The sequence below is a fragment of the Anolis carolinensis genome, chromosome 2 (genome assembly GCF_035594765.1).
Source record: "Anolis carolinensis isolate JA03-04 chromosome 2, rAnoCar3.1.pri, whole genome shotgun sequence".
Taxonomy (NCBI): Eukaryota; Metazoa; Chordata; class Lepidosauria; order Squamata; family Dactyloidae; genus Anolis; species Anolis carolinensis.
Window position 1 is genome coordinate 323,057,743 of NC_085842.1, and position 13,194 is coordinate 323,070,936.

General features: G+C 38.4%; 1 protein-coding gene across 2 annotated transcripts in view; it reads right to left on the minus strand.

The window, feature by feature from the left end:
* The window catches only part of dnai1 (dynein axonemal intermediate chain 1), a 230,483-nt gene extending 217,362 nt beyond the window's left edge, over positions 1 to 13,121 (minus strand). The window contains exon 1 of one of the 2 annotated variants that reach the window (XM_062972641.1): positions 12,955 to 13,121. In XM_062972641.1, coding sequence (XP_062828711.1) covers positions 12,955 to 12,987 — 33 coding nt within the window. In that variant the 5' untranslated portion in view covers positions 12,988 to 13,121. The remainder of the gene's footprint in view (positions 1 to 12,954) is intronic. The other variant, XM_008120590.3, reaches the window with a different exon arrangement.
* Positions 13,122 to 13,194: the final 73 nt, after the last annotated feature.

Here is a 13,194-nt window from a genome sequence, read left to right on the forward strand (position 1 = left end):
AGATTATGTTTTGGAATTAAAAATGAACAAAGTATAGGAGAAAACATTTACCATATGCAGTTGAAAGCCAGACCCAAATACCACTTCTCAACATAGTCCCCATTGAAATCTAGGTACTTAGCATAGTGATGAATGTGCTTGGCAACTCCTTCCCCACCAAACCTTGCCGCTTGGCTTGCGTCCTCAACCAGGCGGGCGTCCCTTCCCGCAGCTGCGCATGTGCATGCACTCAACTTTCTGCCACGCTCGTCCTGGATCGCTCTTCTGTTTTGCAAATGCTTGCAAGGAAGGTTATGGTGACTGTTTTTTGGGACAGGAAAGGTGTGCTTCGTGCAAAACCTTAGAAGCTGCGGGAAGGGACGCCCACCTTGTTGAGGACTCAAGCCAAGCGGCAAAGTTTGGTGGGGAAGGATTTTCCAAACTCTTTTATCGCTATGCTAAGTGCCTAGATTTCAATTGGGACTATATTGAGAAGTGATATTTGGGTCTGGCTTTCAACTGCATATGGTAAATGTTTTATCCTATACTTTGTTCATTTTTAATTCCAAAACGTAATCTACTTTCTGGATAACCCTCGTATAAAAGAGATGCTAAGAGTACCGGATTCAACGTGCATCTGCACCCATCGCTTCTACAAAGGAACTGATCAACTCTTTGGGAGGGTGAGTGCATGAGCGAAAGAATGGGCCTACTTGGTACCAAGTCAAAGTATGATTTTAAATGCCGAACAAACATGACATGCAAGGTGTTTAAACCCAGATCTGGTATCTATGGATATTCTTTCAAGCCCAGAATCTCAAGTTGCAGATTATTCAGTTTCCCCTCTTCTCTAAATAAAACACAAACTGCATTTGTTTGCATATGAAATTAAGCTATTGAGAGTGATAGCGCAGTGGTTTTGCATTTCTGCTAGGGAGAAAATGGGGCCAGACTGGATGGTCCTTTGGGGTCTCTCTTGGGAAAGGTTCAAAAGAGAAAATGCTTAGAAGCAAATTGTTATATGATTTGGTCCTTCAAGGCCACGTAACAGAAAATAACAGACAGCTAGTAGTTAGAATAAAGCACCATAGGGAAAATAGGCAAGTCAAAGATAGCTGCTTCAAAAAACAGGACAACACAAGATTCAAGCCTAATTTTATGTTAACTTCTTGCTATATGAAAATTTCCCTGGTGAATATGCGTATTGAAGCTGTTCTAAAGGATATGTTGCTGTTTTCACACTGTTTTTCATAGCCAATCACAATAACTTCATGCAAATAAACAAGGTTATAAATTCTTGTTTAAGTTAATATGCTTTGGGAGGGGGGGGGGGAACCCTGAACTTTAGGAAACTATTTCCCATGATTTTTCTCCATTCTGCCAGAATTAAAACACATCTGAAGACCTATCTCTTCTAGCAGAAGACTTACCCAGCCAGTTTTAATCATAAATTTTAAACTCACATTTTGTGTCCACTATATTTTAATCATTATTCTGTGTAATTTAATATATGTTTTATATACAAATACATTTTAATTAATATGTATATTTTATATAACTATATGTGTTTTAGCTATGTTGTAACCTGCCTCAAGACACAAAAAGGGGTGGGTAAGAATTATTATTATTATTATTATTATTATTATTATTATTATTGACACAACAACATAGTATGACACAGCAAACAAGATAGATATGCTGGATTTCGTATCACAAAATCACAAGTCGAACACTTCCCAAGTGTCTAGGACTGTGTGATGTATTTTCAGATGATGCGCGCAGATACCAGTCGGGTGGCCTTTTGCAGTTGGCAGATCGTAATTTTGTCAATGTCTATTGTTTCCAAATGCCGGCTGAGATCTTTTGGCACGGCACCCAATATGCCCATCACCACCGGGACCACCTGCACTGGTATCTGCCAGAGTCTTTGAAGTTCAGTCTTGAGGTCCTGAGACTGAGTTTTTCCTGTTGTTTTTCGTCAATGCGACTGTCACCTGGGATGGCGACATCAATGATCCAAACCTTTTTCTTTTCCACAACTGTGTTGTGTTCCAGAACTTTGTCAGTCTGGATTCGGAAGTCCCACAGTATCTTTGCGTGCTCATTTTCCAATACTTTTGCAGGTTTGTGATCCCACCAGTTCTTTGCTGCTGGGAGGTGGTACTTGAGGCATAAGTTCCAATGAATCCTTTGGGCCACAGAGTTGTGCCTCTGTTTGTAGTCTGTCTGTGCGATTTTCTTACAGCAGCTGAGGAGATGATCAATGGTTTCATCGGTTTCTTTGCACAGTCTGCATTTTGGGTCATCAGCTGATTTTTCAATCTTGGCCTGAATTGCCTTTGTCCTGATGTCTTGCTCCTGGGCTGCAAGGATCAGGCCTTCTGTCTCCTTCTTCAGGGTCCCATTTGTGAGCCATAACCAGGTCGTCTCCTTATCAGGTTTTCCTTCAATTTTGTCAAGGAACTTTCCATGCAATGTTTTGTTGTGCCAGCTGTCAGCTCTACTTTGTAGTGCAGTTTTCTTGTACTGGCTTTTTGTCTGCTGTGCTTTGAGGAGTTTCTGATTTTTGACTTCAATCAAAGCAGGTTCTTCACTTTGCTTTACATATTCTGCCAGGGCATGTTCTTCTTCTTTGACTGCTTGTTTTACTTGTAAGAGTCCTCTGCCCCCTGATCTTCTAGGCAGATATAGCCGGTCAACTTCACTGCGAGGGTGCAGTGAATGATGAATGGTCATGAGTTTTCTTGTTTTTCTGTCCAAATTTTCCAGTTCCACCTGTGTCCAGTTTATGATGCCAGCAGTATATCTTATGACAGGTATGGCCCAGGTGTTTATGGCCTTGATGGTGTTGCCTCCATTGAGCTTGCTTTTGAGATTTTTTCTGACCCTTTGTGTGTATTCTTTACTGACCACAGTCTTCACATGTTCATGCTTGATGTTGTCCAGCTGTAATATGCCCAGATATTTATAGGCCTCTGGCTGGTGACACTTTATTGTTTGGCCATTAGGCATATTTATGCCCTCGCTTTCAATGGTTTTTCCCTTCTTCAATGCCACTGTCGAACATTTGTCCAAACCAAACTTCATGCTGATATCAGTGCTAAAAATTCGGACAGTGTTAGTCAGAGACTGGATTTCAGTTTCTGTTTTCCCATACAGCTTCAGGTCATCCATGTACATCAGATGCAAAATTTTGTGAGATTTCTTAGATGTTTGATAGCCGAGATTTGTTTTTTGTAAGATTGTTGACAGAGGGATCATGGCAATAGTGAAAAGCAGAGGGGACAATGAGTCTCCCTGGAAAATTCCTCTTCTGATGTTGACAAGTCCATAGCTTTCATTTCCAACAAACAGTTCAGTTTTCCCGTGCTCCATCATATTTTCAATAAAGGTGCCAGCGTTTTTACAAATCCCGATGGTGTCCAGGCACTTGATGATCCAGCTGTGTGTGAGTGTCAAAGGCCTTTTTGTAGTCAATCCACGTCATGTGAAGATTAGCTTTTCAGCTTTTACAGTTCTCCAGAACTGTAAAAATTATTATTATTATTATTATTATTATTATTATTATTATTATTATTATTATTATTATATGCTACAATTGATTTCTGTTGTTTACAGATTTTTAGTCAAATATTAGCAAGAGAATTTGAAGCAACAGCAACACAATACCAACATAAAAGACTATGTGGGAAACAAGAATGGTCAGAGAGCAGCTAGAAATCGAGCCATACATCACCATGGAGAAGGCTATAGGTTGCCGTTACCACGCATGGCATGAGCTCATGTTATTGCTATTGTTATCATCATCACTACCATCTTGCTTTCACCTTTTGACTGAGAAGCAAACCTGCCTCATCTAAAAGGCTTCTGTTAATTGCTGCAATACAGATTGATGGTGGGAAATGGGATTCATCATTAAGCTTGTGAACAGTTTTGTCCTTGGCACGAAGACACCTAGAAATGATCCAGAAAGCACTGAATGGGGAGAATCCTCATTGAATTCAAAAGCAAAACAAAACCCACAATTATGTCATTTGTGAATTGCAAGCCCTTCCTTCCTTTCTGCCTGTTCTGTGCTACTTGGAGATCGGCTGAAGAAGAACACAATCCCGGGAATATGGAAATGTCAGGCGCATGATTAGTCCTGTCTGCACTCCCCTTTTTTTCTATTTATAGCTTGTTTTACGCACAAAGGGCTGAGAACAACATTTGCTGCATGGAACTTGGCAATCCATAAAATATGCATAATATTGCAATTTGCAATATTATTTATAGGCCAGAGAGATTAAAAATCTATCCATAAAATATACTTTTAAGGATATGCAGCCAATTTTGCGCTAATTATAGGCTCTTAATCAATAATATATTAGGCATCGTCCTCCATACGGAAATGCATTAAGAGGAATGCTGTGGTGATGAAGCCTTTGGGAGAGACTGGAAGGAGGGCTGCCGGTATTTCAGGGAAAGGAAGATAGGGCCAGGGGGAAAACACCATAATCTGCAACTACACTGTAGATTTAATTCAGGTTGGCACCACTGTAACAGCTATGATTCAATGCTATAGAATCGTGGGAATTGTAGTTTGGTCAGAAAGCAGCACCTCTGAACAGGGAAGGCATAGAAAACTACAAATCCCAGGAACCCAGTGATGTCAACGTTATCGAGCCATGGCACCGCTCCCACAAAAGTTTAAGAACAATAAGAAGACTTCAAACCAGATATATGATTTCTTCTTTATTTTAAAAACATTTTCCATGGTTTCAAATTGCAAAATGTCTAAGCTGCTAGGCTCTGGAAATACTTAGCAGCAGCTGTGTTGGGAATCATCCTGGACTACTCAAGTCTAGATGTAGTCAGATAGATGATAGAGTTAGATTGAGGGAATCCTTTCCCTGTTTCCAAAGCATGCCTAGACAGGCTTTACTGTGTTTCACTCTATCCTGTGTACGTCACATCCCTTACTTTGAAGTTAGTAGAAATGTGAATCTCCAGGGACACTAACTTCCCATTGGTCAGAATGTCTTTTATGGCCCCAATAAACTGGACCATGAGGTTGGAACCATTTTGGTTCTCTCTTCTCCCTTTGTTCTTCAAGCTAACAACATGTCCTGCCATCTCTCCTAGCAAGATGTAACTATGTAGATGTTTGTTATTTTTCCTTTCTTATTTTTCCTTAGAAACCAGTCTAGAGTAGACTAGACAGCTCCCAAGCCTTTCTATCTACAATGGAATTCTTTTTACCTGAATAAATACTTTTTGAACTTTTACTGAGACTCTGCAGTCCATTGCCATCCTAAATAGACAAAAGCTTCTCTTGCTCACCCCATGTAAGTAACTGCTGCATTTGAAAGCTTTGTTTTTGCTTGTATGCTGATTTTTGGTGGAATCTCCCCCAGAGAAGGTTAAATTGAGTCTAACCGCTCAGAGATTACCACAACAACCTGTACCCCGAACTCTATTCAATCTAAACCTTTGCTGCTGCTCAGTCGCATAGTCGCTTCCAACTCTTTGTGACCTCCTGGCCCAGTCCATGCCAGAGCTCCCTGTCGGATGTCACCGCCCCCAGTTCCTTCAAGGTCAACCCAGTCACTTCCATCTTGCCCTTGGTTGGCCTCTCTTCCTTTTTCCTTCCATTTTCCCCAGCATCGTGATCTTTTCCAAGCTTTCCTGTCTCCTCATGATGTGGCCAAAGTCCTTCAGCTTTGCCTCCAATATCCTTCCCTCCAGTGAGCAGCCATTATTTCCTGGAGGATGGACTGGTTGGATCTTCTTGTGGTCCAAGGCTCTCTCAGGATTTTCCTCCAGCACCAGAGTTCAAAAGCGTCTAACCCTAAACTTTTAATACATGTATAAAATGATACTTTCTGTGTAACTTGTATTGCTTGTATACTGTATCAATTCTTGAATTGTATCAAATGTACTTGAATACAGCTACCTCCCCTGTGCCCTCAGTTTGCAATCTCTTGGAAATGGAGTTCACGGGCAGGGTTCCTCCAGCTATTTCCCAAGTCAGATAATATCAGGACCTTTGTGTACGTATGCAAGACAGATGATCCCCTTCGTCACCAAACTGACCTCGGGATGTTTGTCCATTAAACTGAGGCTGAGTGCTTGCCACTCCCTTGGAAGAGAAAGCTCAACAAACATGAATTTATTAATTTCCTGAATGGGCAGCCAAACTGCTGTTTATTTGTGTGATGTCTCACGTACCTTTGGCCCCTGACCCCGCAGCCATTACTGATCAAGCGGCTGAGGAGTTTTTCCCAGCCCAGCAAGTTTCTCTCCCTTTCCAGATGCCATCTGTTGATGTTGTGCCAAATCCAATTAAAACCAGCCTTGAGCCAGAGGCAACTCTCCCAGATTCTCCGGAGAACTCAGTGTTTGATAGGAGACTTTCTTTTCAAACAGATAGGTCTCGGAGGCAGAATCTCCACAGGAGTGCTAGATTAGCAGAACAGAGTGATTGTGTTTGAAACCACAAACTGAGCCTATTCTCTTGGGAAGATTAAGGTAGGCTGGAGTGATTGTGTCTGAATCCACAAACTGGGCCTATTCCCTTGGGAAGTTTAAAGGAGGCTGACATCTGGCAGGTTGTTGTTACCAGTTCGTTCTCTTGGGAAAATGGGGAGTCAAGCACCTGTTTCGGAGAGCTCTTGAACATCCATAAAAGTTCTGGGCACAGGTTACCCGTCGCGGAGTCAACGTGACTGCTGGAAAGCATACTTCGACTCTTGTTCCTTAGCTTCCCGGCGGCCTGCCAGCGCGCTTACTCTTGAGAAGACCGGGAGTTGTGTCCCTTTCCTTGCCAAGGGTGGACTGCGTTTAGATCCACCACGAACAACCTTGCCTTGCCTTGAAACCTTGCTCTAGACATTCATTCCAAGAACTTCCCTGGAAGACTTTGCTCATTTCCCCACTCAAACTGCCTGAGAGTTTGAGTGTATTTCGGTTAATGGATTTAAAACTTTGAACTTTAATACTGGACATTGAATTTCATTTTATTGGATTATATTTCACCTTTCCTCAAAGGACAATTGCTGGACTATATACTGTGCTTATTTTTGTTTGTTTCTTTTATTTCTTTAATAAAGATATTAGATAGTTTATTGGCCTACGAGTTGATTTCCAGTGTTCGCGCAGCCTAGGGGCGTTACAATTTGGAACTGTCACCTTTGTCCTTTTGAGTCTTGCACCCTTTGTCTTGATGGAAGTGGACACTTAAGTCAATCAAGGAATCATCTGCATATCCAGGTCACCGCGTCCTCTTGTTTCATACCCTCCTTGTGGGCGTCTCTGCAATGGACTGGACTTTAAACTGACAAACCAGCAGCTGTTTTTCTTCCCACCATGTGGATCTCCTACTTCGGGCTGTGACATTAGGGGAACTTCTACTCAATCCCTGCACGGATCCTGTCTGGCCTTACTTTTTAGCCAATCAGGGAGGGAGCAGGAAGTCTGAATGGCTATCAGAACTGCATAAAATTTCTTGTGTTTTTCAATGAATATGTGTTTGTATCTTTTGAAGCGGATTGTTTGTACTTGCATCCTATGTGGCCAAATAATAATAAACCTCTGTAGCTTTGCCTTCAACCTGGAGTGCTTGTCCTCAGTCTGGGCTGATCCGGTTTAGTGGAAGTTTGCTGGGCACAGACCTCCTTATCCATTGCCCTAGCTGAAATCTCTACAAAACTGCATTACTGTATATACTAGAGTATAAGCCGACCCAAATATAAGCCGAGGCACCTAATTTTACCACAAAAAAACTGGGAAAACATTGACTCCAGTATAAGCTGAGATACCAATAAAATTACATTAATTGAGGCATCCATAGTTTGAATCTTTACATCAAACTGTAATTTAAGATATGACTGTTCAACTCTGATTAAATCATTATTTTCATCTTCTTCAATGTAAATGTGCTTATGTATCCTTTTAATAATAAGAGTGAAATAATAAATGTAATAATAATAATCAATGCAGTAAAATAATAAATGCAATAATAGAGTAAAATAATAAATGCATTATTAATAATAAAATAAGAGTAAAATAAATGTAAATGTAACAACAAAAATAGAGTAAAATAATAAATGTAATAATAATAATTAATAGAGTAAAATAATAAATGTAACAATACCAATAATAATAGAGAAAAATAATAAATATATCCTTGAGTATAAGCCGACCTGAATATAAGCCCACCAGGACCCTCACCCGAGTATAAGCTGAGGAGGGTTTTTTCCGCCCTAAAAAAGGGCTGAAAAACTAGGCTTATAATCGAGTATATACAGTAATTCTACAGCATAGGTTTACCCAGAGACAGAGTGAAGCCCAATTAGGAAGGTATGAATAAATAAGATCTAAAAATGGTTGTTGCAGCTGAGAATTTGAAATCAATTCATGGAGCTCAAGTTTAGCTTATGATTTAGTAAAATTTCCCTGGTTTTATTTCCCATTACCGTGTATGTCTATGAATTGGCAATACTTTACAACATTGACCCCACTGATCAACACAATCACAGGTTCTTCAATTCATCTCTAGAAATAGAGGACATCTCTAAAAACACCTGCTATGAAAAGTGCTAGAAGCTGCTTATATTTTTTCAAAACTTACAGCATCCCTTTGATTTCAATAATCATGACAATTATGATTCACATTTCAATCGAGCCAGCTTTGCGCTGTCAGTATTTCATGCTACCCATGCATGTCCCAAAAGCATCACTCATTTTAAAATAACGCAGTATCAACAAGCAGATTTAAACTATTTTTTTACTATATGTTCTAGCAAAGTACTTTTGGCGCTGGCCTGGAAGTGAGCAGCAACAGGCAGCTTAAGTCACTTATCTCGTATCTTTGCAAACATTCTTCTAGCAGTCAGTTTTGCTAAGATAAATATAAAAAGATTGTCAATCAGCACAGAACATAAAAGCGGGACCAGATCTAAGGGCTGAAATTCTGATTTCAATGTTTATGAAGGTGACTTTACAGACACTGATCTGCCAAAAGGAAACCAAACATTTAATACAGAAATCATAGCCAAGATGTGTTGTCGAAGGCATTCATGGCCGGGATCACAGGGTTGTTGTATGTTTTCCGGGCTTTATGGCCATGTTACAGAAGTATTTTCTCCTGACGTTTCACCCACATCTATGGCAGGTATCCTCAGAGGTTGCCTATGATTCTATGAGGTCATCCAGAGTCTATGATCAAAGTCTCTGTACTGTGACCAGGCCTGAAGCCAAATTATGATTGATCTAGATCAGGGGTCCCCAAACTAAGGCCCGGGGGCCGGATGCGGCCCTCCGAGGTCATTTACCTGGCCCCCGCCCTCAGTTTTATAATATAATATATTGTATATACATATAATATTGATAATAATATTATAATGTAATACAATATAACATTAATAATAATACCATATAATAATATTGATTATATATTCTACATTACATATAATATTACTAATAATATTACGGTATAGTGGTATAGTTCAATATAGTAATATATAATGCTAATATTGTGCTATGCTAATAATATAATATATTGTATGTACTTATAATTTGTAAGCCACTCTGAGTCCCCTTTGGAGTGAGAAGGGTGTGATACAAATGTAGTAAATAAATGCAGTAAATAAATAATAAATAAATTTTAGACTTAGGCTCGCCCAAAGTCTGAAATGACTTGAAGGCACACAACAACAACAACAACAACAACAACAACCCTAATTAACTTGACTATCTGATTGGCCAGAAGCAGGACCACACTTCCCATTGAAATCCTGATAAATGTATGTTGGTTAAAATTGTTTTTATTTTTAAATATTGTATTGTTCTTTCATTGTTCTTGTTGTTGTTGTTGCACTACAAATAAGACTTATGCAGTGTGCATCGGAATTTGTTTGTATTTTTTTTCAAATGATAATCCGGCCCCTCAACAGTCTGAAGGATTGTGGACCGGCCCTCGGCTTAAAAAGTTTGAGGACCCCTGATCTAGATAATCATAGAATCATAGAATAGTAGAGTTGGAAGAGACCTCATGGGCCATCCAGTCCAACCCCATTCTGCCAAGAAGCAGGAAATTGCATTCAAAGCACCCCCGACAGACGGCCATCCAGCCTCTGCTTAAAAGCCTCCAAAGAAGGAGCCTCCACCACAGTCCAGGGCAGAGAGTTCCACTGCTGAACAGCCCTCACAGTGAAGAAGTTCTTCCTGATGTTTAGGCAGAATCTCCTTTCCTGGAGTTGGAAGCCATTGTTGCATTGCGTCCTAGTCTGCAAGGCAGCAGAAAACAATCTTGCTCCCTCCTCCCTATGATTTCCCCTCACATACATGGCCCTCATCATGTCTCCTCTCTTTCAGCCTTCTCTTCTGCAGGCTAAACATGCCCAGCTCTTTAAGCCTCTCCTCATAGGGCTTGTTCTCCAGAACCTGGATCCTTTGAGTCGCCCTCCTCTGGACACATTCCATCTTAGAGTCAACATCTCCCTTCAACTGCGGTGCCCAGAATTGGACCCAGTGTGATTCCAGGTGTGGTCTGACCAAGGAAGAATAGAGCATTCGGAGCATGACTTCCCTGGATCTAGATGCTATACTCCTATTGATGCAGGCCAGGATCCCATTGGCTTTCTTAGCAGCCGCATCACATTGTTGGCTCATGTTCAACTTGTTCCCCACGAAGACTCCAAGGTCTTTTTCATACGTACTACTGTCTAGCCAGGCCTCGTCCCCCACTCTGTATCTTTGATTTCCATTTTTTTCTGCCGAAGTGAAGTATCTTGCATTTGTCCCTGTTGAACTTCATTTTGTTAGTTTCGGCCCATCTCTCTAGTCTGTCAAGATCATTTTGAATTCTGCTCCTGTCTTCTGGAGTGTTGACTATCCTTCCCAGTTTGGTGTCATCTGCAAACTTGATGACCCTGCCTTCTAACCCTTCGTCTAAGTCGTTAATAAAGATGTTGAACAGAACAGGGTTAATCAGTTTTGTCTAAGAATCCTTGGAGCTAAGAGGCCACCACTCACTCTAGAGCCTTGCCGAAAAAGGGGAGACTAGAAATTGTCTGGTAGTTGTTAAGAACCAAGGATCTAGGGACACCTTTTTCAGGATGGGCCTCATAATTGCCTGTTTTAGACAAGTTGGTAATTGTCTCTGATCCAGTATATTATTATCTTTATTTATACCCTGCTTTTTCTCTCTATTTTGAATCCCATACAACTCTTATGTACATTTTGTGAGTATTACGCCCATTTTGCAGGCAGGAAGCTCGAGGCTTTTGCTGCATCAACACCTGGGATTTCACATTTAATGCAAAAAATATTGCTTTGCATGCTATGTTTCTTGGCAATGATGTGACTGCATGGGAATGTTAATACAGTAGAGTCTCACTTATCCAAGCTAAATGGGCCGGCAGAACCTTGGATAAGCGAATATCTTGGATAATAAGGATTTAAGGAAAAGCCTATTAAACATCAAATTAGGTTATGATTTTACAAATTAAGCACCAAAACATCATGTTATACAACAAATTTGACAGAAAAAGTAGTTCAATACGCAGTAATGTTGTAATTAAAGTATTTACGAATTTAGCACCAAAATATCATGATACAGTAGAGTCTCACTTATCCAACATAAACGGGCCGGCAGAATGTTGGATAAGCGAATATGTTGGATAATAAGGAGGCATTAAGGAAAAGCCTATTAAACATCAAATTAAGTTATGGTTTTACAAATTAAGCACCAAAACATCATGTTATACAATAAATTTAACAAAAAAGTAGTTCAGTACTCAGTAATGCTATGTAGTAATTACTGTATTTACGAATTTAGCACCAAAATATCATGATGTATTGAAAACATTGACTACAAAAATGCGTTGGATAATCCAGAATGTTGGATAAGCGAGTGTTGGATAAGTGAGACTAATATTCAAGTGTATATTGAAAACATTGACTACAAAAATGCCTTGGATAATCCAGAACCTTGGATAAGTGGGTTTTGGATAAGTGAAACTCTACTGTAGTCCTATTTATTTATACTTTACTTTGAATACATTTTCTATGAGGGGAAATAAAAATATAGGGTTGGATAATCCAGAACACTGGATAACCGAGTCTTGGATAAGTGAGACTGTACTGTATGAATATAAATAAATCTAAATCTAAAATACAAATGTAAAGATAACATATATATAGTTAAATCTAAAATATAAATATAAAATATAAAAAATGAATATAAAAATATAAAAGTATTAATATAGATATAAAATATAATATATAATTTACTAAAACATAATATATAAACATAAATAATATAATATTTAATGTTTAATTCAATAGAAATATTTACAATATTTGGAAATAAATATAAATATAGTATGTAAATAAATATGCATAGGAAATATATACATATTTAATATAAATGTAAAAGATAAATGTAAAAATAATATATAAATAAAATATATAAATAAGTAGAAAAATAAGATGTTAATAAAAATATTAAGATATAAATACATAGATAAATATAAAATAATATATAAATAACTATATAAATACAAAATAAAAATGAATATATGAATATAAATAAACCAAAATCTAAAATACAAATGTAAAGATTATATATATGGTTAAATCTAAAATATGAATGTAAAATATAAAAAATGAATATAAAAATATTAAAAAATTAAAGAATTAACATAGATATAAAATATAATATATAGTTTACTAAAAAATAATATATAAACATAAATAATAAAATATTTAACATTTAATTAAATACATATATTTACAATATATGAAAATATATATTAATATAATATGTAAATAAATATGCCTAGGAAATATATACATATTTAATATAAATGTAAAAGATAAATGTAAAAATAATATATAAATAAAATATTAAATAAATATTAAATCAATCAAATACATATAAGATAATTATAAAATGATGTATAATATGAATTTGTTAATTCTTTTTGGGACCTGCTTGCGCTTGAGCTTCTCCTTCGCCGGCATCTTCGGAAACCTTTCCTGTCACTCACGATTTCAAGCCTTCCTCGCTTTTTCACAGCTGCCGGAAGTTGATACCGGTCTCCATAGCAACCAGCCGGAAGTGCGTGCTCACCGTTTTGGTGAGACAGAGCCTATGGGCGCCCTTTGGTTTGTGATTGGACGCTCCCGTTTCCCCCCTCCCTTTTTCCCCGAATGGTACGATCCTCCTCG